This window comes from Haemaphysalis longicornis, unplaced genomic scaffold, assembly GCF_048455015.1.
Source record: "Haemaphysalis longicornis isolate Haplotype H1 unplaced genomic scaffold, Haemaphysalis longicornis Haplotype H1 scaffold_9, whole genome shotgun sequence".
Lineage (NCBI taxonomy): Eukaryota > Metazoa > Arthropoda > Arachnida > Ixodida > Ixodidae > Haemaphysalis > Haemaphysalis longicornis.
Window position 1 is genome coordinate 76,050,896 of NW_027526460.1, and position 27,515 is coordinate 76,078,410.

At 47.0% G+C, this 27,515-nt stretch overlaps 1 protein-coding gene across 5 annotated transcripts in view; it reads left to right on the forward strand.

Annotated features, from left to right (window-relative positions):
• Positions 1 to 27,515, forward strand: part of LOC144153947 (cyclin-dependent kinase 16-like) — a 145,008-nt gene that overhangs the window by 6,817 nt on the left and 110,676 nt on the right. For 3 of the 5 annotated variants that reach the window (XM_077685728.1, XM_077685726.1, XM_077685727.1), the window contains exon 3: positions 19,207 to 19,293. In XM_077685728.1, the coding sequence (XP_077541854.1) occupies positions 19,207 to 19,293 (87 nt within the window). Of the gene's footprint in view, positions 1 to 19,206; positions 19,294 to 26,307; positions 27,312 to 27,515 lie in introns of those variants that run through there. The other 2 variants (XM_077685730.1, XM_077685729.1) reach the window with 2 other exon arrangements.

Here is a 27,515-nt window from a genome sequence, read left to right on the forward strand (position 1 = left end):
CTGAAACATTTTCGGGATGGTCGAAGAAGGCCGCAATGCAAAAAAAAAAAGAAGAAAAAGGCGTTGGATAACCTAACATTTGCAGTAACTATATGCGTACGCTATTTGCTAACAGGCAGCGCTTTTATTGCACTACACTCGCCTTTGTTTCTCAATGCTTCACTCCTTGTTCGAGAAGCTCGACCAATCGTCCCGGTCACTGGCCACTTCCGAATTGCGCTTTGAGGTTCCAGTTTTCTTGAAGCTCTTGGATATCAAATCTGCTGGCACAGCGAGCACCATGCGTCCAAGACTCAGGAGCACACAAGTTGGATGGACGGCCTCTTAATCTTGCTGGTCGGTACAAGGCGTGCTCTCCGTGGGCCATTCAGTCTTTGTACAAGCAGTACACACCGTCTTTGAACGGCTTGTTCACACACACGTGAATGGGCTGCAGCGCGGAAGTGAGTCCACTCGGGATGATGGCGATCTGGGCGTGCAGCTCCTCTAGCTTCTGCCTTACGTGCTTTCCCAGGTGGCTGCGAAAACTGTCCGGCACGAGGAGAGATGGAAGAAACAGGGTGCCAGGTTTTCGTCCCCAGACAGTATGAACCCGGTCAACCATTAAGTCGGCTGACATCCAGCCTTTCTCTTGGGCCCGTACATGAATGCCGGCTGGAAAGTCCAGCTTCGGCAGAGTTTTCCTGTAATACCCCGGTCACACGGGCGCTTTCAAGCGCGATTGAGTTGATCCAGATCGAGCTCAATCCAGATCGGGCGCTGCTACGCGGCAGTTTCAATCGCGATCGAGCCCGATCCTGCTCGAACTCAATCCTGGTTTCCCAAGCGCGATCGAGGCTTCCAAGCGTGATTGAACAGAAGCGGTGATACTCTTGTCCCCGCTGAGCAATCGCACAGAAGGCGACAACTTAAACTTACGCCACAAGTTGTATCAAATAACTTTACCCAAATAAGCGTGCAGTAACATTTATATAGTTCCCTACAAGTACGACCATGCAAAGATACCAGACACCGGCCATGAAGTTAAGGTCCCTGAAAGAACTAAGGTAGCGCCAACTGCTCCCTCCTTCTCCGCTGCCCTCCTCTTTTTTCTCTCCCCTCACCCGCGGCGCCGCCGTCCCTTTAACTCCGCGGCGGGGCCGCCATATTTGTTGGCCACTTGAGAGCAGACGCCCTCGCTACGCTTCAGGGCGCTCGCTGCAGTTTGCTCTTGTTTTCGCGCCGAAATCGCTCTTTGGTAGCATTTATAGGATTTCTAGAGCCCCGTTTTACCAACAGGCACTGAGTGATAGTGTTTTGTTTTATATTTTTGTCTACAAGGGGATATTTGCGGGGCGGATGCCGCTGGCGCATACGCACAGCGCGGTTTTTGTTTACGTGTGCGGCATTCTGTAACACCTCAGGATAGCTCGTGAATGCGAAAGGATCGAGCGTGGACATTTTAAACTGCTCTGTTACGGTAGTTCCCTTCTTGCATTCGCGTGACTGTGGTCGTGCAATCACTGCACAGAGGTCTTGCGCACGGTTCGCGGCAGTATACAGTGCGCTTCATTCGCAAATGCCGTAGTTCGAGCGCTGCGCTGGCGTCCTTGCACTCGCCTTTCTTGCGATAATTGTGTATCCTCAGCGGCGTTCACTCTGCGCCCGCTTTTACTAACGACCTACAGCCTACCTTAATTACGCGCAGTTTAGAGTGCATTGCCGTTTTTGTAGAAATGTTTCCTTCACCTTCATGTCGTTATAGGCTGCTGTGAGTAGACTAAAAACATACACATGCTGTTGTGCGTGTGTGCACGTACAGCGACGTGAAAAGCCCCTGCTTCCCCGACTTCGCAGCCGGATACACTAAACTACACTCGCGGCCGTACGTTCATGTGCGAACCTAGTGAAAAACGCAGACTTGTAATTCTGGGAATACGCGCCAGAGAAGACTGCGATCAATCGATCGGGTAAACTGAAATTACAGTCCCTCTAGGTACAAATTATGTAACTAATTACTGCAGCTAATTAATCATGCAATACGTTTTTTCACCGGGCGCGGTCGTTTACAGCCGTTATTAATGGAGGCGCCTGGACAGAATTGTTTTGTGCTGGGATATATTCTGGCAGATTTGTACATTGCACTAACACAGGGATACACCCGAAAGAAATTCGAAAGAGGACCAATGTCACGATGATTATCAAGAGAAAACAATAAATCACAAAAATGAATTGGTGCCAGCAAATAGATGTTTTATTGGAACAAACGTCCGTAATGACGTCGTGCAGGTGGCTTGTGCTGCTGACGTGGCTTCCCGTGAGAAAAAATGTTGGGAGTGGCATTTGGGTTTAGTTTTTTCAACGCCAAGCTTCTCCAATATCCGTTGCTCAAATTGATCCGTGAAATAATCCTATTGAGAAGGGAAAAGAAATGTCGCCACCGAGTTTGAGATGCGCCACAAACACTCCGCAAATATAGGCAATAATGCCTTGCAGAAGGGAGTTAGTGACTGTTCTACCGTAGCATGGTCAAATTCGTGTTCGCGCATCTGCTCAGTGCCGCGTCCGCTCAACTCGCTACACTAAACCCGTTTAGCAAGCGCTTTGCTGGACAAAAATACGTCTGCTGAAAATAATATAGTCGCCCAGTGTGTTTTGGTTCAAATCGCAATGACTGGATACGCTGCGCCATTGACTACTAAGATGAAGTAAGCGCGCACACTGCAAATGTACGGCATCACGTGTAATGCAAACGGAAGTCGTAATTAACGTTCCTCTGTGCATACACGGAAGAAAGGGCGTACAGCCGTTACGGTGCGAATATGCATTTGAAGTGCTCATTCAAACGTGCGCGAATTTAATAAAGCGATAACAGAAATTGCGCATCAAACGTACGTCAACGGCGCGGTCACTATATTAGCTGACCTTAAATTGTTTTACCTAGCCGCAATTTTTTTTTTCTCGCAACAGCCTCAATTTGCGCCGCACCGACCAAGCCCATATTACGCAGCAAATCACTCCGATGTCATAACAACGGGATTATAATACCACCCGGGGGCCGGGTAGCTAACACACAAAACATGACTTCACGCCAAAAAGAGCGTACACGCACTCGGAACGCACACGATACATGGTCAGACGCAAGCTGCCGTCGGCCAAAACGAGCATGAATTCAGTTGAACAATTCTCGCGTCACGAAACCCTTACGACAACTGACTGAACATGCTACGCCGCTGATATTGATGCTGGAAGTTAAGCGCGCACATGACAAATACACGGCCTCTTATCCAAACCAAAGCTTACGACGGGACGAACTCGGCGCTGCGCGCAATGCCTACTCAGAACAAAGCGTGGACGACGGTCGCGAAGGGAATACGCATTTCTTCGTAAGTGACCGCTCAAGCTCGCGCAGAATTTAACAGAGCAAGAACAAGCATTCAGAAACTTACCTCGCAAAAGAGTGATGGTAGCGTCGGCCTGAAGTATGCCCGTTCAAATCTATGCAACCAAACTTTTCTCCTTTCTGCGTCACGTTTCCCGGACGGAATAACGAAGTCTTGTGCCCTGCCTGACGATATTTGCGCTGCCTAAGGCACAACACATCGACACCGAGAAGCAACCTAAAACGACACCGGTGCGACATTTTTTCGAAGCGAGCAGCTAATTCCGGTACTGAAGCACGGTGGCGACGGTGGCTCGGAAGCCAGCAATGGCGTCGCAGCGGCGGCGTTGCGCAATGTCCCAGCCGGCGAGGCGACCCGGCGGCGGAGCAAAAAAAACAAAACCACGTGACTTTTCCCTTGGCCAATGGCGCGCGGCATTCGCCGGCGAAAAAGAAAATGGCAAAAAACGAAGTAAGAGAGGAGCGCGGGCGAGGGCGAAAGGCGGCGAGATCTAAAGATGGCGCTACCTTAGTAATTTTAGGGACCTTACATGAAGTACATTTTTAGCGCCATCTGGCGTACGTGAATGCAACCGGTGCAATTTTTCGATCAGGATTGAAACGTGTGATGTAGCAGTGGCGGTGCGTCGAGTGAGCTCGAGTCAATCGCGCTTCACATCAATCCGGATTGAAAGTGAGGTGCCCGTGTGACGGGGGTATTAAATACAGTGGAACCCCAGTCTTAACGACGACCTGCTTCTTACGATGGATCACCGCGGTCAACTCCCCATAGAAACATTCCATTAAAACCGCCGATTTATACAACGCTCGGGTGCACGCAGTCCACTTCATATGAAGGTCCCCGGCGGGGATAAACTGGCGTTTTTCCCATATTTTACAACAGCTTATCGCCGCCTTGTCCTGACCTTTCTTTTATTGCTGTCGCAAGCGACAGCAAACGACAGCATGCTCCACCATCGTCATCAGCCTACTCGGGTCCACAGTTTACCCCCAATTTCTTTATTTCTGCCTGTGAGGACTTTGGGGTTCAGCAGACAGGTGTGTGACTCGCGGAGGAAGATCACAAGGAAATTGATGTCATGGTCTTGAGCGGATATTCCAACACTGAATATATTGGGGACGGAACGCGCACACAAGCGGAATAAAAGAACAAACAGGTCCGATCCACTAGAGTTCGGGAGAGAAGCGGGGAAAAAAAAAGAAAACAATGCCACGCTCACGGCTCTGTCCCAAAGTGATGGCGCTCAGTCGCCACGGCGTTGACGCCCTCGCCACAGGGTTTCGGAAGACGGCGGACCAGTCGCGGTTCCGCTGAGTCACGCACCGCTGGCTTCGCTCGCTAGGCCTTGCCTCGGAACTGTGGCTCCCAGGGACGTCGCGGCGATCTGACAGCTTCCCGAACGGCGATGTCGGTCTTCCGCGTCACAGGCCCGTGGACATCACCCCACTGGAGCGACCACGAACCTCGAACCTTGAAAGCCACGAAAGCCTCGAACCGCCTGCCGGTCGTTTTGGTCCAGCTGCCCTCCGGAACCTCCGCCGCTCGCTCCGCTTCCCAGGCCAGCCCTCCATCATGATGATACCCCCTCGCTGGTACACACCCTCTAAGGGAAATTGGCCCGGTCACCATCTTCTTCTTCTTCTCGAGGCACCTGCTCTGCGCCGTCGTCCGGGTTTTTCCCCACTCATGGGACGCCAGTCATCACACTGCCCATCTTCCCCTGCTTGTAGACCCATCTCTTGGTATCCACTCTATTACCCCAATTGTTCACCGCTTGTCGGTTCGTCTCACTACATGGCCAGCCCAAGTCTATTTCTTTTTCTTTACCTGAAAAAGGAATGGACTTTGGTTCCACCACCTTCAGTTAAACGCCATAATGTGAATCTGATTCCGAGTTTGATTGAATCCGGGTTGGCCTCAATACTGAATGTACTGAATGAGTTATATACATTTATGACCTCTGCCTGCAAGTGACCTTGTCTCTGTCCCTAAGAAATGTAAATTATTAGAAGAAGAGCTTCTTCCGTGAGTCGTGAGGATTGCCTACTGGCTGAAAATAAGGATGACACAACCGCCGCTGGGGCTTCTAGGGTGCTTGTGCTCCTACAGTAAGGATTTGAAGGAATGAATGGGAAGTATGAAAATAAGCTGTGCACGTCTGCGCCAACAATGATGCAGTAAATATTTTAGCCGCGATAGGATTTTAATAAGTGAAAAAGTATAGGGAACACAAAAGAAACCTCAATGGGTAATTTCACTGGTAATGGAACTGTGGGGAGCAGTGGGAGGCCAGAATTGCCGAGCCCCCCCCCCCTCCCCTCGTCATCGGTGCCTGTGGATTGACTTGTGCTCGAGGGGCTTTGCGGAGTGGCAGAGCCATCAGGGCTGCTAGATTGGTGGGCCTGCAAAAATCCAGAACTTGGGGTACAGCGTTGGTGCATATATTGAATCATAACTTAGGAACGTAGAAATAACTTGTATATTAGAATTCCTAAAACAGTTTTTAGGCTCAGTATGATCGCCTATATGTATTGTGTGTATACTTTTTCTGTGAATTTTCTCGTTTATTTTTTACCCATGAACTGTACATATTTCTACCTTTCACAAAACTTTTGTTATGTGTTTAAAAGAGAAATCTACAAGGTGAAATTTCAGGCATAGCAATGCTAAATGTGTCGAGTAGCTCAAGAGAAAGAAAATGTTTCGTGGAAGCACTCAAAATCGGCCATTTTTCCGCAGTAACGAAAAAGTTAGTGGTGACAGTTACTGGGATTTCGAAATGGGTGACAGATGGCTGTAGAGGCATTATAAAGTTTCACGAAAATTCAAAGCCCCCTTCATCTAACGAGAAAGATGGTTGAGATGTGAAGCTTTCTCCCAATGCAGCCTGAGTCATAGCCAAAGATCCGCTTCGCTTCCACCATGTCGGAATAGTGCAATCGGATAGACATCGGCTTCATAATGCCAGGTGCCCAGGCTCGATTACAACCACAGGAAGCGTTTCTTTCGTGAGGCACTTGATGTGCCTTCTCTTATCATCATCATCATTTTGTGAAACCCATTTTGTAAACTGAGCTTTCCTGTGGTGCATTACGTAGCAATGCCATTAGGGAGGCATAGAAAGCTTCACTTTAATTTGGTACATTTCACGGCAGGAATAGTAAAAAAAAAAATTAAAGCTGTTCCACTCAACGGGAAAGCTTTCGAAAGTGCAGAGCAGTGATTCGCCATAATGGGCTGTAGCGCCGTTATCCGGTCACTGCTACCACCCAATGCAATTCAAATTTCCCGCCTTCGCAGTGCTCACGCTCCCCCTGCCTGAAACTGCGCCGGCGGGAGTTCTGTTCTTTTTGTGCTTGCTTTTCCTCCTGCACGTACCGGTGTTGCACTGCCACTTTTTTTTGGCTTACGTAAAAACCAAACCAACGAGTGTTCGTAATTAAATGAACGCGGGCGCTGCCGGATGATTATGTATATTTTGCCTCAAATGTACTTGCAGTTTTCTCTGCGCTAAAGAACGGGGAGATGTATGACAAGCACCAGCGGTTCACGAGGTTCGAACGCTTATGGCTTCATCAACCGCTTGGCTTTGTAGCCTCTGGGTTACGCTGCGGCGACAGCCGCTACAACGGAATGCCATGTGGCTCTATTTCGGTCCAGGGAACGAGCTACGACCACAAGGCGAGCCCCTAAAGTGCTGTGTACTTACAATGTTCCTTGTGCTTTGTATGAGAAGGAGCACCAGCATTCTGCCCAGCTGTTTTCCAACTTTTTGCTGAAATAATTGGTCGTTGTCAGTTGTGGTCTTAGTGGACCTGGACTTGGTTGGAGGGGTAGGAACTTTTGTCTGTCTTTGCTCGTGGGGTTAGTGTAACTTCTGTTCACAGCTGTCACATTGTTTAATTTGGGGGCCAGTGCACGTTTTGCTCTGCTTGAATGTCGCTTCTCAAATCCAGACTTATCCTCCAGCTGCTCCGTTGCAATTAGAGCACTGCACGGGCCTGATTTTAAGGCCCGAGCCCGGCCCGAGCCCGCTTCGCGAAGCCCGAGCCCGACCCGGGCCCGTAACACCAAGCCCGAGCCCGGTCCGGGCCCGGGCATTCATAAGTGAGCCTGGCCCGAGCCCGGCCCGGGCCCGCCATCTCAAGCCCAGGCCCGGCCCGGCAATTTATTTTTTCGCCTAGGGAGGGCCCGCGCGTGTGTGACCAGGCCCGGTCTTTGACGCTGAAAAAAGTTTGTTTATTATATTCCGGGCGATCAGACGGAGCATCTAGTCTGTACAAGCACGTCATGAACTGAAACGCAAAAAATAATGGTTTAAAAGTGCACGTAGGTTAGCTTTCACCGTCTGCAGTTCGCGCCGCATCGCGTAACAATAGCGCGTATTCTTAGACGAGAGACACCATCACCTTTGATTACCAGACTCTTGGCAACTTCACGTGGTTGTCTCGGACACAAGTTGGTATTGCTGAATTTTTTTTATCCGCATTTGAATCAATGAGTATGTACGCGCGTTGAAATACTTCACCTGCAGTGGTTGTTAAGCGGTGGTGTTTTTCTGGCATGCGTGTTTGATTCCCGGCCACGGCAGCCACATTTTGATTGGTGCGACATTTAAAACACACGTGTACATACATAGACGTAGGTGCACAGCTCCAGGATGTCTGAATTAATTTCTTCCCCTCTTGGGCATTCCTTGTATTCGTATCTTTGGTATGTTATACAGCAAAATATAAAATCTTGATGCAGTACAAGAAATGTCACTAAAATTACAGTATAGTGAACATCAGACCTAGCAAAACACGTTTTTAAAACAATGCGTACAACTAACAGCAAGAAGCGCGCAAAAATAAACCAAAAATATTCATTTTTAAGCTCTTCTCTACACTTCGCGTCGGACCTATTAACGCCGTGCCTATGAATTCAAGCCCGAGCCCGGCCCGGGCCCACGGCGTCGAGCCCGAGCCCAGCCCGGGCCCACGTCATTGAGCCCGGGCCTGGCCCGGGCCCGCCGAAAATCGACTTCGGGCGGCCCGGCCCGGCCCGCGGGCCGGGTCGGGCCTGGGCTTTCGGGCCGGCCCGGGCCCGTGCAGTGCTCTAGTTGCAATTTGACTGTTCCTAAAATGCACCACTGCAGTGCTCGTAATACTCTAATCTGTGCTGTGGGAAAGAAAAAAAAAAAGAGCAGTACAACTCTGTGGTGTTTGCTTCAGTGGACCCAAATTTGTCCTTCATCAGTGTGTCCTTCATTAAAAATGCAGTGCTCTGATTTGTAACTTTCAGTCATAGGCATTTGCTGTGCTGTGGCATTTATCGAGAAACTTTGGACCGAACAAGTTCCAGAGACTGGGGTATCGGAGCCTATATAGTTCGAGCGGAATGAGCTCTGCAGCTTTCAGTGTTCGGTTTTCTTCTAGCCCATTTTAATGCTTCTTGTGATGCTTTGAACTCCCATTGGTGTGTTTCAAAGCACATTTTGTGACGTTATTTGGTGGAGGATCATGTTCAGCTTGCAGTGGGCAGGACTAGGAGCCACCTGGCTCCAGTTATGATTGAAGAGGGCCAGCAAAGCCTCTTGGGCCTCGTCGTCCACGTTTCGGATTAATTTATTGTCTGTCTTGTCTCGGCCAGGGGTCGGTTGCGTGTGAGGCAGCCTAGTACTTGTTGTAGTTAAGGAGCGTCGAGGGGATCACTTGAGGGCCAGTGTATGCCTGACCAGGAGAGGGTGGGTAACTTGATGGGTGCCCAAAGAGAAAAGAGGTGTGTGAAGAACGAAGAATCGAGAACGAAGAACGAGAACTGAAGAACAAAGAATCGAGGAGTTCTTGTGGGGAGGGGGGGAGGAAGTAAAGGGATTATGAATGAGATGTTGGATTTGTTGCTGTCCAAGTCTACGAGGGGGTTTGTCCCTCAGGAGCTTCCTGAGGATATGCCGAGTTTGTTTGGCGCTCAGTGTTAAACATTTAAATCTACCACAAAAGCTTTGCTAGTTTTGGATTCTGGAAGATGGAATTTATTTTTGTGATCTTGGGAATGTACTGTGTCAGGTTTTAACAGATACTATAACATCCGGGGTGCCTTTATTTCAATGCTCGTTTACATGTGAGGGTTCCCCGTTGGAGACAACTATCTCTATGGCTCGCAGTTATCTTGCACACTTGTTGTTGCTCACCTGATATCTTTGCAGTGACATAATAGAGGCTATGGCTATTGTTTTCAGTAGGAGTAACTGTTGACAAGCGGTGCTGTTGTTTGTGCTGCTGAAAACATGTAGCCATTGATGGAGCTGAAACTGGATTTTCGCGATACATTTTATTTGTGTATGATACTTAAAATGGGAGTAAAGAATTTGGGGCAGTTGGTTGAAAAGAGAAGGAAATTAAGTTTTATTCAGTCGAAATGGAAAGTTCTTGAATTGATTGCACTGTGGAGTGCAGTTATGTCTGATAAATAGTTAGCTCAGGCGGTTGTGCCATTCTTGGGCTAGTCTCCGGAGTGGTGCGGCATTTTCAAATATCTTGTTGGCACAGGCTCAGCTGGTAGCCCCACGCTGTGTACTTTTCCTTTTACATCATTTCAGAGGTCTGTCCTGTCCTGTCCTTGACCTCCTCCTGTATTTATGCTTTTGCGAGCCTCCTCGCAACTCTCATCCATATCGTGTGGGCATCATCATAACATACACTCGTTTTTGCAGGGGCATCATGTTGTCATACCTTTCAAGGTAGTGTCTGTGTATGCTGTACGCAGATGCTAAAGCTTCTACAAGCATATGCAGTCACATATTGAGCCTGTTTGTTCCTCAATATGCCAAGTAACTGCAAGTCGATTTCTAGAACTGTACTGTATAATTTGATTATGCTGAACTTGAAGGAGACCAGAACTGTTCAAGTTTGTGTAACTGTGTAATCTATTTTTTTGAGGTGTGACCATCACTTGCACATTCCTTGGTTCAGTCAGTGAAAATTGCATCGTCCCCAAATAAGCATGACCAAACGATGTGGCCAAAAGCTGTCGCCAAAAGGCGTGGCCGGTGCATGGTGGCAAAATGTTGCCCAAGCCCACAGAAGTCTTGGGGCCTGCATATTTTGATATGACTGCTTATATTGTTGCAGGCGAAATGTCTTCCCAGCTATTTGTTCATGTATAGTAGTGAAGCCTACATTAGACAGGCTCTTCATAAAGGTTGATTTCTCTAAAGCTGACTTACCCACAGTGCGTGTGGTGGTAAGGCCTACCGATAACGAAGAATTTAATATACCTGGTATCGTGGCATCATACACCCAACAACACCAAACTCGTCAGCACAAAATTCACAGCCATTGAACTCTGACATAACTCTGAGAGAAATAGTGCTCACACATTCTGATGGTGTGGGAGAAAAAGCTTAGGAGCCCGTCTAGGGTTTTTAGAAACCTTAGAGTCATGTTTATTTAGAGGTCTAGTCTAGCTTTTAAGCTTTGGAGAGGAAAAGAACTAACACGCATTCTTCATTTTTGGCCCCTTGCTAAGTCAGAAAGCCTCTTGCCTTTTTCAGAAGGCTGCGTTCATGACAGATGACCACTGCCTTTTAGCGTTTTATTTTAGATGCACAGTGCTTGAAAAGTGATCTGGGGGGAGACATATGTGTTTTTAATAAGCTGAGTTCACAAGTTTAACCTTTTTTGTTTCAGTGAAACATGGTTTACACCCGGTTATGATTATTCTCCTATTGCTGGATGCGATTGGGTATCCCTGTTCCATTCGAAAACGTGGCGGAGGCATTGCTATTTACATTCGCTGTGATTTGCAATTGCTGAATCCAAGGCCATTAATGATAACTATAAGTGTATTTCTGTGAAATATTATGATATTCAGTAATCTGGTGCAATGAAGAATTTTTTTTTTAATTTACAAAAGATTTGTCACAGCTGAACATTCAGGCAAATTTTGGGAGTGCTTTTTGTCAGTGGCTTTAACGTCAATTACTCTTCAAAAAACAATTTTTTTTTAGCTTGGAAGAACTATTTCAGTGACTAGATGTTTAATGTGATTGATGTGCAGACTTGAATCAAACAAGTCTCGTACAATTTGGGACCTGGTTTTGACACGTTTTTTGCCTGAGGACATCAATTTGGGCAGCATTTTGTGTGATTTAAGCTATCTCCTCCCCATTTACCTTCTATTATATTGTAATTTACCACATTCTTCACAGCAAGAATTTTTTGATAAGACATTACTTGGCAGAAATAATAGCGAAGTCTGAAAATGACATGGTTTTGAGTTATACAAATGGGGCTAGTGGATAGGCTTTTTCTATCGGTCTGCATATAACACATCTTTAAAGTTCAGATAAAGCATGAGAAGACACTTAAACCCTAGTTTATAAACTGCGTGAAAGCCTGAAACATCAAAATAAGCTCTTCGCTATTTTTAACGATACGAGAAAGGAACCTTTGAAGAAACCTTAAAGTGTTTAAGAAATAAGCTCAATGCCGATATGGAAAATGCTAAATGTCATTGTTATTTGCATGGGCTGTATGAACAGCTGAAAAGCCTCAGCTTGTGTGTCAAGCAGTGAAGGAAAGAAATTTAAAAACCTGCAAACAAAAAAATTTTGTTTCAGCCAGAAATTTTACACTGATCTTGAGTTTCCGAATCTGTTCAACGAACACTGTGTTAGTGCTGATTCACCTGCTAATGACCTGCGTTAAATTTCATTCGAGGAATTCTTCACGAAAAACTGTCCAAAAGTCATGTTATTTTTATCTCCTACCAACCGGACAGAAATTCTTGAGGTTATTTTTTCTTTTAAGGGCAGCTGTTACACTGCTGCAGATGAAATTAGGCTGAGACCACTGAAGGCTGTTGCTACAGCAAAAAGTATTCCGCTTGTTTATGCGTGCAACCTTATTCTTCTACAAGGGATGTCTTCAGAAGAATTGAAACTTGCTCGTGTGGTAGGTGTGCTCAAGGGTGGCCCCGTGAACAATTTAAATAAAAATTACTGACCAATTTCAGTGCTCTCAGGCTTCATGAATATTTTACAGTGCATAACAAAAAAGATTAATAGGGTTCTTGTGATTTAACAACATTATGAAGGATAAAGAATTGGGTTTTCAAAAAAAACAAATTCGTAGAGGTCACGCTTGCAATAAAAGAACGAATTCTAGAGAACACCGACAGAAATGTATTCGCACTGGACATATCTTTTTCATTTAAGAAGGGCCATTGATTGCATTCAATGAGATTGGCTGTTCTGAGAGCCTTAATTTTTTCGAATTAGAGGTAGTGTGTAGCAGCCGGTCAGCTGGACGGCTGGCACCACCACGCAGCACTCCCCTCGTTACTGGAATGGGCCAACGTATTGGACTACACAGCGTTCCGTTGTTTTTGTCGTGTTTGCTTCGGTGCTTTTAATGTTGAGGTGGTGTTGTGAACGGACGTGTGCGGTGAAACGAAGCCTGGCAAATATGTTGGGTTTTTAGATGCACAAACGGTTGTGTAGACTACTTAGCATTAATTTCTAAAAATAAAGGCAGGTTTTTCTGCTGCTGAGCACGAGGTCGCGGGTTCGATTCCCGGCCGCGGCGGCCGCTTTTCTGATAGAGGCGAAAAGCAAAAACGCCCGTGTGTACGAGATTTCGGCTCGCGTTAAAGACCCTCGGGTGGTCACAATCAATCCGGAGCCCTCCACTGCGGCGCACCTCATCGCCTGCGTTGCGTTGGCGCGTTAAACCCTTCAATTAATCCGGTTTTTCTGCTGTCGCTCGTCGTCGAACCTGTTTTTTGAATAACCATGAGCCAACTAGCCAGCAACCAAGTCTTATTACAGGCATACAGCAATAACGGCAAGCAATCACTTTCATTCGGCATTTATTCAGGAAACGATTCCCGGTGGCTGTTGTAAATATATTTCCACGAGGCAAATCACGTTTCCTCCTCCGTAAGCAGTCGGGTTATGTAGCATCATCTCTCATTCTTTTTATTTTGGTCTAAAACTTGGAAGGTACTCCCCAATTTTGCCTTTAGCTTGTGTACGACGTCGTTCCTTCACCAATTGTCAAAGGCCAACACCGCACCATACTTGGATCATCTGCCCACTCCACTCCGTCTTTGCAGGAGCATTTAGCCGCACGCAGGCAACAATGCTGCATGAAAAATTTGCACGAAGGAATGGATTTGCACTTCCAGCTCAACTTCCAACTTGGCGTATTGAGTGTCGTCTGTGATTTGCAATTACGGAGTATGGGTGTAAATCCTACTCATGGCATGCCTCGTAAAGATCGCCTCCACTCTCAAGATGTACCGATATGCAAAAGAACTGGTGCTTATCTAGACTTTGTAAGCTGCACCGCAGCAGAACCACAGAAAGCCATGCACAAGTGCGCTGCGCTGACCGCCACTGGCATTCCACTGATGAGCGGCTCGCTATGGGTGGCGCTGTTCACTGCGATGGTGGTGCCGTACAATGGCTGCCAGGTCCATATGGTCGCTACTAAGAGGCTATTCAGCGTCCAGCATCCAATATACAGAAATCAGTTGTCATAAATTAGACACCAAATACATGCATTATGGCGTTCCTTAAGGATCGCCTCTTGATTCAGTTTTATTCTTTTGTCTATTAACATTTCAAGTGGGCATAGCTGAGCAAAACTTATTGCATGCTCATGACACTAGCTTCTTTGGTGTGCATACTCATGGGCCCTTAGAAAAAGTGAATCATTGGTTGGTAAATTTGGGCAAGGGGATCATATTGAATGAGCTATAATTAAATGTAGATAAAAACAAATACTTGTTCAGACCGAAAAAACGAAAACTCCCACAAGCCGGAAATTACACTTTAGCGCCATGAATGTTGTGCAGTCTAGAACAATTCGATGCCTTGGGCAATATGTCATGGATACATACTATACATGCTTTGTAAAGGTGTTGGTGCCCTTTGGTGCCAGCTGAGATCACACAGTCTGGAACAATGCGATGCCTTGGGGCAATATGTCATGGATACATACTATACATGTTTTGTAAAGGTGTTGGTGCCCTTTGGTGCCAGCTGAGATCACACCTCCCTTTAAGTGTAAAACTAGTCTTGCATGCTTTTTCACTCACGGCCTGACTATTGCTTTTTAGTGTGGTCTATCACAATCAAATTAAAGAAAGCTTTGTGAAGGTGGCAATCAAATGCATTCAGGTGGTAGAACACACATCGGGGGATTTTTGAGCCAAGTGTGAGCCCCATACGTTGTACGGATAATTTGTAAACAATTTTTGAAGATCGCCTTTCTCAGCCGATGAGCGCGACGCCGCAGTGAGCCGACCGTGGCTGACGCAACGGCGATCGCGGCTGACGCAACGGCGAAGGCGCCCCCCGATTCGCCCAATCGCCGGCGAGGTCGGCCGGCGGCGGCGTCACTGCCATTGGCTTCCGGCTGCTCTTCCTTCTTCCTGCGCGATCGCGAGGCAAAGGCGGGTCCGCAGCGATTGACCCGTGCCTAGGCGCAGGAATGTAGCTAGCACAGAACGGAAGTCGAGCGTCACGATGTCACATGGCTATCCCCAGTGTTTCCAGCTGCTTTGAAGGAAGCAGAGAGGGAGAGGGAGTCGATCGGCAAGGGGGAAGAGGTGCATTTAATTGCTTCTGGCGCAGCTAATACTGAATGTAGATCAATAATTCCAACGGCATTGCATCGCTATATTGGTGCTATGCGACAATACAGGCCTTTTGTAACTTTTACAGAAGGCTTTTCTGGGTCCCTTTAACCTAAATATGTAACCATATGGTACTTAAAAATTCAGTATACAGGCTATTGCAAGTTTAAAATACTTTCAGAGTTGTACAACATACTTTGAAAAGTGTGAAATATTAAGTAAAGGGCCAATACAATTCTGATACAAATAGTATAGTTCGAACCTAACTAGTATGTATCTGCAGCCCATACGAACTAAAAACATGTTCTGGGCCATTCTCGAACTGCTGTGGAGTCCATAGATCCCGTACCACTTCAGTCAATACTCTATTTCCATGTGGTACTTAAAAAAAACAAATGAAAGAAACATTTCCTACAGCAATATGCATTTTGCGCTGACCGTAGGTGTTAATGCTCTTACTCTGCTCACTGTTGAGTGCTTAAATGCTTATGTGGGTGCATGGGATGCAATGTTTTTTCCTGGTTTGTTGGTTTTGCGGCAGCTTTTTTAACCATTTCTTATTGTTGTTTCTTCTGGTATGATTTGGCCCCACTTCGATCGCCAGCATCACCAAACCTTCGTTATTCAAGACGGCCATATCAAACTCTTTTTGAAAACTTGTATGACCCACTCCTCTCTGCAACACCCTTGAAGCCCTGAGAGTATTGTAATAAATAAATAAATAAATAAATAAATAAATATATTTTTGTTTCTCTTTTGTCGGCAAAAGACAATTTTCTGTTCAACGATTTTTTTTTGCATTTGGTTTATTTTCTAGCTCTGTGCAGAAAAAATTGCATTTTTTTTTTGTGTGGAACCGCTACTCTTATGATTGTAACTAATGGTCACAGAAATACTTCTTCGTATGTGCTAATTGGCATATTTTCGTTTTGCATTTAGCCATGCCGTCCAAGGTAATTGAAAGTAGATGTAAACAACAGCATCATCACATTGTTTTCTGCTGCAGTTTACGCTATCTCAGTCCTCAAAATCTTAGTGTTCACACAGAGTCCATGCACATTAAAGGAGCCATGAAGAGAAAATGCAAGTTGGTTTTATTCGAAAGATTTCGTGTTTTATAGTGCCCCCAGCGCTTTTCCGGATACAAACGGTGCTTTATTCACTGAGAAATTAAACAATTTAGGTTAAAATTTTGATTTTCCCGCTCAATCGTGCGTTTTCGTGGTCCCAAGTGACATCACGGGAATCGACCGCTCTGCAGCCTAGAGTACCTTCATTCACGCATCCGCCGTACAGGGTAGAGACACGTATACGCTGGCGCCGCCATTTTCGGTTGCTCGCTCGGCGCCGAAGCAAGTCATTGTGTCAAAACCGCGCTAAAATTATCGCCGCAACGCGGTTTACTGAAGAAGTTTGAATCATATTGTCTGTTTCGCGTTGCTAGGTCTCGTGGGAAACGAAAAGAATAACGCGTTGAGCCCGTTGGCCCAATTGCGGCGGCACGGGACCGTTGAAAGGTTGTCTCCACCCTGTACAGCGGTGTTGGTTTGTTCCCGCGTTTCTTTACGTTCCGTAACCTAGATGGCGCCACCATACAGTGGCAAGCGTTTTGTTTGTTTTTGCCCGCATTTAAACCTGGCTTGTTTTTGTTCTGGGAGAAAATATTCGTTCCCTGAAACAGTGCTCGCTCGACAAATGGGGTCACGTAAGACACCGTTGCTTGCGTCAATCGGCCAGTGTCGTCTGAGACAACCCCAAGCCCCGTAGTGCTGTGCAGCTGGCTAAACCAAGCATGCTGTGCGTAGTACGAACAGCAGAACGCATCAGTACTTCTATGTTTACATGTGCTTTCGTAACTTCCACTGTTTGTCCCATCATTCTTATTGCTTTGTAAAGAATGTGCCCTAAATTTAAGCGCAAATCGCTCGTTCGTCTAGTTTGTAAGCTCTACCTAATTTTCGTCTGCTTCTGCCAGCCTCCGCCAATCGCAGAGCTTAGCTCATGTGACATCATAGGTTCAGTTGCGGGAAATGAGCTGGTGGGTCGCATGACCATTCCCGTTTTTCCTAATTATGTAGCTTATTTGAGCGAAGTTTACGTTAAAAGTGGTGTCAGTATGATTCTAACGAGACAATCTTTTGAATGAACCAAACTTGTGTTTTCTCTTCATGGCTCCTTTAAGTGTGCTTTCAATCTGACAAACTCTGCTTTGTGGTTTGCGAGTGCCGATGTCAAGAAAGCAGTACGGAGTATGATGGGTGGTTATTAGCACTTTTCAACGTGGCTTCCTCTTAAAAAAGGAAATGAGTGGAAAGTCGACTAACTACACATTCTAAACTTCAGCTGGTAAAGTTGTAGCTCTTCGGCATGCCGTCCTTCCATTCTTATCTGTTTCCGTGTACAATTTCACCGCCCCTATTTAAATTCAACCGAGGCATCAACCGAAGCATCCCGGACCACACACTTTGGCTCTGTAATAGAGGAGGGGACTGCCCTTGACATTTGATGGGGCGGAACTGAGACAAATGGCTTCCTTTCACCAATTGTTTTCACAGCCTTCCCTCGTGACGGTCGAGTTCTGATTGAGTAAATCACTTTGTTTCTCCACGTGCCTTGGTTGGAGCCAAATCTATGTGGAGCACATTTAATAAAAGCTGCTTTCCCACCCCGCACTTTATTTATACCCGTAGCACACCGAATGGTGAAATGGTGTTATTGGGACATCCAGCGATGCCACCTTTATCTCGGCATTTTCAATGCTTAGAGTTCGCGTGCTGAGGGCCCATCTGGAGGCGACTGTCTGGCTTCAAATCCACTGCTGTCCTTGGTTTTTGTCCTCGAGTGTTTTGATGTCGCCTCTGTTTTCACGTGCGGTTGCTGAAGACGCTAAGCATTAGATGGCAGGCTTTATGGATAAATTGGGACGGGGAACCATAGAGTTTCATATTAATATATACTAGAGGGAAATCCGGCACCACTGTCTAGGGGAGCCGCACTTCAGCGAGCGTTCTGTCATGTATTGGGCAAGAATGTTCCACTTGTCCTTGGCATGGTTTAAAAACAGGTTGAAAAGTTGACTCTGGTTGAAAAAAAAAAAAAGCAATGATATTACTGTAAAAAATTATTCAAATTTGTTTCGTTATTATAAAATCGAAGCTCCAAAGAGATTTATTTGTCAGTCATTGTTTAGAAGCTTCATGCAGAATGAAAAAGAAAAAAAAATGTTACCCTTCTTTGCTGATTTTGGCTTCAAGACAAAAAGGAAGCCATATGGCTAGCCAAGCCAAGTAGGCGAGCAATGGCGCTGCCTGTGGCGGCCCACGAATGCAGCGCCAGATTTCTTTCTAGTATATATTAGCATGAAACTATGCTGGGAACTGAACTTCACTGTGTAGATAAGGGGGTTCAATGCTCCCTCGTCTATTTTGTTCTGGCCCGTTTCTGCCGAGTGGGAAAACCCATTCCCAAGGTTTGAGAGAAAACGTTGGCCATTATTTTCTGATTATTGTCCCAGTTGCGGCCCGCACGGTGATGAGGTGACACATCAGTATGTGCAACTTGAAAATGTGAAGGTTCTTCCTGTGTCGGATTAATTGCCGATGTTGTAAAAGTGCAGTGTAAAAGCATAGAAGGAGCAGCTCCAATCACCAAATGCACAAAAAATTTGGGGTGTAAGTTCTGCATTGAAAGTTAACTGTTCCAGAGCATGCACATGGCAGCAAAAGACTCTTCGACTGTGAATCTGTGTGCTTGTTTCTAACATAGTGACTGTAATAAGCTGTTCGGTTGGCCTTTTTTTTTTTTTTTTTTTTTCGTGTATACAGTTTTTGGAGTAACCATAAGTGTAGCGGCTAGCAGGAGTAGCCAACACTCTGCCGTCTTCAGTAGCAGCCCGCAGTCCTGTTCCTGTTCCACATGCTGGCTTGGTTGCTTTTACCAGAAGATGCTGCCTTCAATTTCTTACATTTTGTTTCATGCAAGAACAGACTGTCAAGGGCTAAAGTTAGTTTACCCTGTCGATCACATCACGGCGAAAGCCTTTGTAAAATGAGCGATATTATTTTTAGGCCTGTTTTTTTATGTATACCACAATGCAAGTGATTAAAATTAATCTATTGAAGTTGGCCAGTTATTGTCGTAAAATGTTTAACTTTTGCCCAACATTTCTGTCTAACAAAAGGCCATTTTTGTTTTCCAGGCTCGAGGTTGAGTCTTTTCTCCCGTGCGACGCATCGCTTCTCCGTTTCCTCAAACCGGATTCCTGACCTCCGATCTCCACTCACGGGTAAGTGAGAGCTTACGGATCACTCAAATTCTCGGTTTCCCCACTTCATTTGATTTCAGGCCACTGAGGCGCTATTGCCACCGGCACTTTGCTGGTTTCGGTATGCACTGCTGAAGGTGCGTCTCGTCTTTCAGAACAAAACCAATGAACATCAGAAGAACTGGCATAACCACCACGCTTATCATGATTGTAATGATGATGTAGGTTGAGAAGTAAAGCTGGGAGAGATGTACTTGGCATGTAAGAAAAGTGACCTTTTCTGAAGTAAGCTACATCGTAACAGTTTATTTTTAGCAAGGACTCTGTAAGCATAACCCTTTAAGGGGGGACGCGGCTTTCAACTTCGGAAAAATGACCAAAACATCGTTTTTTTGAAACCCGCATATTCGGCTTCTATGTTTCCTATTCTGTGTGTCTGCAAAGTTTTTACGCTGAAAAGCGTCGCAAAGTGGCATAAAAAAATACTTTTGTCAGGCGCGGTGACAAACTATCAGCGCAAAAGGGCGAAAAAACGGCAATTTTCGGAGCGCTCTATCTCCGCAACGGTGCCACCGGGCGCGGCCATTTTGATATGGTTAGATCGGCCGAGCGATCGTCTTTCCGGTTCCGCTCGTCTCTTTTATCTTCGTTCATTCACAAACGCACAAACGGCAGAAAAGAAACGACGCACAAACGAAGCTAGAAATAGATGCTGAAGCGCTATTGGTCCTCCGGTCGGGGCGCAGAACGACGACCCTCCTGATTGGATGTCGCGGGCGCAACGCAAGATGGCGGCCGCCTGAGCTGCGTAGCGAGCGGATTGAGTTCATTTTCGCCGCTTCGCTCGGCCGAGTTTCTGTTCAATCTGTGGTATTCAACACGGACGTTATCGCGATGGGAATGCCAGAGATAACGAGCCAGATTACGGGAAGTTGTGTGGCTCGAAAGGCGGAAGTCATCGAACACTTCGTGGTGCGCGTGACTCCACCGTCGCCAGACCCCGGAGGGTGACGCGGTGTGCGCGCTTGCGATAGCGGTTCGTGAAGTGAACTTTTAGTCGGATTTGCGATGTTTACACGCTTAGTTATTGCTGTGTTTTGACTGTGGGCTCGCTAGCCTTGAGAAAGAAACGGTCGACGCGTCAAACGCTGCGGCGCGCACGGCATAGCCGACGCGCATTGGAGCATCACATGACTGGGCAACCGGTTACGATTGAACGCCAGTAGTTGTAATTAATGCCTGCGACATTAGTTTTAATCTTAAAAGCGACCTGACCAGCCATATCAGGTATATAATCAAAGCTCGATATGTCGCGGTAAGCGTGCGCTGCGATGCGCGCGAGCCATATCGCCTTTCTTGCGCAACGTTTCCCGTGCACTTGTAATTTTCATGCAAACAGGTTTGAGTTAGTAATATAGGAATAAAAATATGTTTTCTGCATTAAAAATGTATGTTACTGTCGCAGCATTTAACAGTGATTTTTTTAGGGAAATTATTGATACCATTGCTTAGGGCATACTGGCTTTGCTGCGAGAAATATTGGATGCATTGAATGTCAAAAGTAGTAAAAAAAATATGCTCTTGCATTGAAGTTGGGAGTTATGCAGAATACTCTACCAAGCTGCAAAGTAGCTCATTTTCAACCTTGTGGTATGCAAACTTTTGGCAATGAACACCTGCACTATGAGTACTAAGTTGCTGGGCCAGGCAAGATAAAACATGAAAAAAAAGCCAAAAATGTTCAAATTTAAGTTTAAAAAATGCTTAACTTGTTGCCATGGTGACAACACTGCAAAAGGAGGTTGTCCAGTGCGATACAGCCAACCAACTAACCTACTTTGCATTGTAATCCCATTGAAACCCATCTCCCCTCCGTTTGGTTTGCAAAGGGGGGTATGTACTCTTCACGGAGGAGCTGAAAATGATGTTTTCTGGAAAGAGAAAGGCTGGAAAGGCACTCCAATTTCAAGGCAAGGCCTTCCAGAAGCCCCATGTTCAAAAGGACATGAAAGGCTACAACCGTGACGACTTTTGATATGTGAAACCTATGTTGCAACTTCGGAAGCCGTTTTCTCAAAACAGTTTTTTTTGCCACCTGTGTCGCTTGTCCCAGGGATTTCTTCGTGACTGCTGGGTCTATTTTGATTCCGTTTCTTGCATTACATTCCTTGATGAACTGTTCAGGTCGTGACACTTTTAGTTTTCCAGATTTGTTTTTTGTGATTTTTTTATTCAAATAATCGTTCACAGTTGACATGCCTGTTGCACATTAACCTCTAAAAAAATGAAAACTAAAAAACATTGTGTTGTAAAAAAAAAATTCTAAAACTGTCACGACCTCGTCCATTCATTTGGGAATGCAAAGCACTTCGAACAAGTTTTCTATCGTGTTTTATAAGCCGCTCAAGCTCGGTACAAGCGGAACAGAAAGAAAATTTCATACAAAAAAAAGTTATCAAAATATTAACTTCAAATTTTTATGGTGTTATCACAGAAGCATTTCCAGTTGCTGTGCCAATTTTCATCAAAATCCACAAAGAAATAAAAAAGTTGATTTTGAAAGCCACGTCCCCCCTTAAATTTCAAAGACATCGAAGATTCCTTGCATGTGTTATAGGTGAAACCCTTGTATGTTCGTTGACACTTGCGATGTTTGGCTTCCGCCTCGTGTTGTCTTAGTTCCGTATCCTGTTCACGCTTGGCCCTGTGTTGTCTTAATTCTTGGTCCACGTGTCGTCGTGCTTGTCGCAAAATTGCGTGGCTTCCATTCGGTGTCATGGTGGTGGTGGTGGCTGTGTCGGCTTAGGAGTGGCTAGCACCTGCCTCTTTGCATTGTTGTGTTCCCTCGCTTCTTCTGGGGCCTACGTCCCTGGGTGTCCAGTGTCGGTGAGACAGATGCTACAAAGCCTATCACGCACAAATTTGAAGTACTGGGCACAATGCGCTCTTTTGATGATCACGGGCACATTGGCATTGGAGCCAAACGGGAATTGGCGACTCAGACTTGAGCTTCCGACCACAGTTGTCATCGTCACTGGCAGTTCAAATTCGGTGTGACCCCTAGGATCGTTCAGCCGGGTGATCGAAGGTGATGGAAAAGATGACTGGCTGGCTTGTGGTCGACTGCATGTAGCAGACGACGGTCTACTCTAAAGCAACATGTACAACACGTACAATTTATTTACACAACTCGTGGCCTGATCAGGGAAAAAAGAATAGGGCAGAGGTCCGCGTGTAGTGGGCCTCCTCTTTTTTTACCCAAAAAACCCAAGGTTTCATTCCAAAAGACCTGCCTCGTAAAGGTACGTCACAATTTCACAATCTGAGAATAAGAAGGACCCATAGCAGGCCGCCGATTTGCCGCAGCAACAACCAATTGTCGGTGTGTACACAAATAACCATGTGGCCTCTTATCAACGGCGGGTTCTTCCTTTGCAAGGACAACATCATAATCATAATCACCGTAATCAAAGTTATAACGCAAGTGCAACACAAACAAAAACAAACTAACTAGAGGCAAACTCTGAGTACTGACTGTCGGCCTGGCCTCTCAAGTATTGTTCCTGTGATGCATGCTGACAATAAACCCGCCGCGGTGGCTCAGTGGCTAAGGCGTTGCGCTGCTGAGCACGAGGTCGCGGGTTCGATTCCCGGCCGCGGCGGCCGCTTTTCTGATGGAGGCGAAAAGCAAAAACGCCTGTGTGTACGAGATTTCGGCGCACGATAAAGATCCCCAGGTGGTCAAAATTAATCCGGAGCCTTCCACTACGGTGCACCTCATCGCCTGCGTTGCGTCGGCGCGTTAAACCCCAGAATCAATCAATCATCAATCATGCTGACAATAGCACTCTAGCAAAAGATTCATGTCTTCGTTAGCGTGCCCCCCATCATTCCAAGTACCACACTGAGCGATACAAAACCTGGTCGCCTGCCCATTGACGTATCTTGTGGCCACCGAGGCGACAGTTGTAGACGCGCGACGAATTCACACACCCCTTTGGCCAGTACTGCATTTCCCCACTCCGCGGCGCGTCTCTCCGTTTGTTGCGGGTGTGATGAATAGCCACGTGAGTGATTGATTGCGCAATTTAGCCGGCGGGAACTTCAGTGATGACGGCGATGAAGATGGGCTGTGGGCGAGTTAGTGATCGCGGAAGCTGGAACGACAACGGCTGGAACAGGGCGCGGTTACATGGAAACTACCCCGTAAGGCGCCTGGTCCACGGGCCACCTTGTGCAGGACCATCGCTACTCTTCGCCAAGGCTCAAGAGCGCGCCTGGGCGCCGTCATTGTAATTCTGGGACACCGACTGCTGAAGTTCCGGCCTGGCTGTTGGCCGCTGCCGTTTAGCCGCTAGAAACACATCGCGACGAAACGTGAGCTGGCTTGGCTATTATTGGGCAGTGCTCTCGAACCTTCCGAACTGCCAGGCTAATTGTGTACCTTCGAAATGTTGCCTGCGTATTCTGTGTGAGCCAAACCCGTCCTGTCTATAACGTGTCGTCGTCTACTATGCCCACGTCCTCTGCTTGTCCTCATCGTGTTAAATATAGTCTTCAGCGTGTTAACCAGCATTCGTCTCTGCTGCGTGGTCGTTGGCCTATTCCTAACAGCAGGCATTACAATGGTGGCAATCACTGTAATTAAACTGAAAAGGAAAGCAAAAGTGGGGAATTATGGAAAAATTGTCATTTTGGCATCACAATCTCGTCGTAATCGGGCCTGTATGGCTTTTAAAAGTACTTACCTCTTGTTTTAAAAGTACCTGTTATTGCACAATTACTGATATAGCGGAGGAGAAACTTTGCAAACCAATAAAAAAAAATTCCTAAAAGAACGCTGTTTGGGGCGGGCAATTTTTCGATCCCAAAGACCCATATCTGCCCCCTTAAAGGGACACTGAAGGCAACCAGCAAGTTGGTTTCAAATGAAAGTCTGACACCTTTTCCCTTCCTCGCTTCCCTCGCAGCAATTCCATGACCCAAAACAGTGGCTGCTGCAGCCGCTGTTTGCGTCACGGTAAAACGTAAGCAAGCGAGGCAGCGGTAATGTATAGTGGTTTAGAAGCAACTGAAGGCAACGCTACCACATGCCGAGCTGTTTTGTCCAAATCAGTAGTGCTTTCTCGAACTCCTGCGTCTTATGCACCTTCGGACTACTAAGCAAAATGTTCCTTCTTGGGACCTGTGATGAGTATGGACGCTTTGTGGAAGAAAAGCGTATTTTTTTTGTTAGTCTACATGAATGTTGGGGCCGAACCAACCGAGAAATGTCTGCTGCTGTTTTGCTGACTTTTGTCATCTGTCGACTGCTTGTGCCGGAAAGCTAATGCCACGCTTTGTTGCTTGTTAACACTGCATTGCTAAGGCGTTGCGCTGCTGAGCACGAGGTCATGGGTTCAATTTCCGGCCGCAGTGGCCGCTTTGTCGAGTATATATTCTTTATCCCAAATGAAAGGGCATCACTTAAAGCACCCTTAGAGAAACAGTTTTGCTGATAACACCCTGGAACTTTTTAAATCGAAATTTTTAGATCTATGAGCCGTACGTGTCCTCCCAAAAATAATGCTGACAACCATGACATACAGTAGCGCGGCAACATACTTTTCTCTGTATGCGAGATGAAAAACGATATTTAAAAACTTGTCCTCAGCTAAAAAAAGTGTGAATCGCAGGCTTTCTTGTCCCTTTGTGTTTTTTTAATTCAACATTCTATTTTGCACGAATGCGCCATCTATTGGGATAGACGATAGGTAGAATCTGGCTTCACGTTGTGGAGGTCGGAAGTTCAATTCTCCCTGGGCGCGATGTTTTTTTTTTCTTTTCCTTTAAGCTGCTGTCGGCATATTTGGAAACTGAAATAAAATATTTTGGCAGAACAAACGCCCCTGACTCAGGCAGAATCGTCAAAGCACATTCTCTGGGTCTGTTTGCTGAACGCTGCCGTTGATTCTGGGCACGTTAGCCACCCAGCGATGGCGGGCGGCGTGTCTTAAAAATTTTCAAAATAGTGTTTAAAAATACATATACAATTGAAACTTATCCAAATACGTGTGTTAAAAGGTTTTCTATAAGTAAATAAACGCTTCAGCAGTTGCTGTAGGTACTGGGTTTGCAGATCACGTGACTGGGACACATATTGTAGTGTCAAGTTTCGACAGTACGAACTGCTACCCTTCCAATTTCACATAGTTTGCTGCCAAATTACAATTATTTCCCACAATTTGTTTATAAAGTACTTGTGGTTACCGGGCTATATAAAACGCTGGCTTTCATATGAGCTGGAGAACATATATGCGACAAAGATAGGTTGTCCGTCCCCTTAAAACCAGCATGCACTGGGGTGCAAGTGTTCGGAGGGGTGATTGGTAACTAAATTGGGTGAGCCCTTACTGCTCTGCAGTGGTGTAGCCAGAACTGTATTTCGGGGGAATGTGATACGCCACTGGGAAAGGAAAAAAAAAAAAAAGAATGAAGACAGCGCCGGACACGCAAACAATTTCATTTTTCTGTTGTGCATGCACAAGTTTGGGGGGCTGTTCTGGCACCGAACCCCACCTCCCCCCCGGCTACGCCCCTGCTTCTCTGGCAGCTGTAATGACCCCAACCTTGCTGTGCAGTAAATTACTGCTTTTGCTGCGTAGTGTTTGCACTGTTTGACAACTTCCACATCTTTACATTATCTGCTGGCAGAGCATATTGTGCGAGCCCACGGAGTGTGCGAGCCGCACAGCGGACACTTGCGTCTCGCGTCGCAAACGCGCAATGTAACGCCAACATACACGGTGGAGATTACCCACTTTGCCGAACGAGCAGTTGGTCGTTTCAAAATTGGCGCCGTTTTTATCCAACTTTGCGTTGCGTAATGCCACGTACGGTGTTTCCCGTGATGCCGCGCGGCTCACTACGGTACCGACGCGACTCAGCCAACGCGAAAGGTTGTAGAAAGAGAAAGCTAGACGCAGAGAGAGAGAAGGGCGACTTCTCTCGTTAAAGAGGAGGAGTTTGCTGGGCGCGCCAGCGCCACCGCCGCCGCTGCTCGTCGACGGCGTTCGTTGCGTGCTGGTCCGCTGGTCCGTGTTCACCCGAGGGGCCAACGCGACCGTAGTGAGCACGGTGCGTCGGTCTGCATCGCGTTTGAGACCGTTGACGGATTCGTGCCTGTGCGCCTTCTCGATCCACTGCCTCGTCCAATCGGCAGCGCTGCACCAACGCAACAAAACGTTTGCTCATCGGTTGTGTGCCGAGATCAGTGGGACGCCGCCGAGAGCCATGCAGGCAGCAGCCGCCGCTACGACAGCCCAGCCGCGCCGGCAAGGCGACTGACTTTGCCGCTCATCTGCTGCCGACGATCCTTCCGACGCCGCTGCTGTCATCTCCGCGTCGCGTGTAGCACTGCGTGCGGTTGTTCCAGTGCCAGCGGGTAAATAGGATTTCGGGCGGCGTTGTGGTCTTCGTCCGCCTGCCTCGTGTGCTGTACACTGCGGAGCCCCGGCCCCAAGGGACGTTTTTATCGCTGCCGCTTGTCTCCCTCGGTTCCCTGTGATCGCATCTGCGCACTGTGCGAGGCGAAGCGGTCGCCTTTCTCCTCATCTTTCCGAGTGTGTGTAGTGTGATCTTTCGAGTATGGCTCTCGCCGAAGCCGTGCTACCGCTTTTCGGCCCGTCGACGACGACGGTGGAAGAAGCTGCGCCGCCTTCTCCCGCGACCCACCAAGGTTCGCGTCGCTGAGAAGAAGAGGCCTCACCTACTCAGTGCAGCCGTGGTCGATTCGTGTTTCAATTCTATATAAATTTCCCCTGGCCCGGACCAACGACTTGTCTGTGCCGCCGGGAACTCGCCGTAAACCTTCCCTCCCCCGTCTCGGCAGCTGGTGTGCGCGGCGCTCGCGGATCTGTGATCGGCCATGGATATCAAGCTTCTGCACAAGAGCAGCACCTTCAGCAACTTCGGCAGCCACAAGCTGGGCAGCTGGTTCTCGACCTTCAGCATCGCCAGGCGGAAAAACAGCTCCACGCTCAAGAATTCCAAGAGCCTCAGTGAGTTGCCCTCTCCTCCTTCACCACGCGAGACCGGCTTCTTTTTTTTCTTCCCCCCACCCTCTCTCATTTCCCGCGTTTTTTTCTTCTTTCTCCCAGTCTTACGTGCTATTGCCGTAAACGAAGAGGTGCTTACCCGCGGTCGCCTGTTCGGCGTTTTGTTTTTCGCGCTTTGGTTTCCTCGTCGGTCGTGGTATTCGCTCG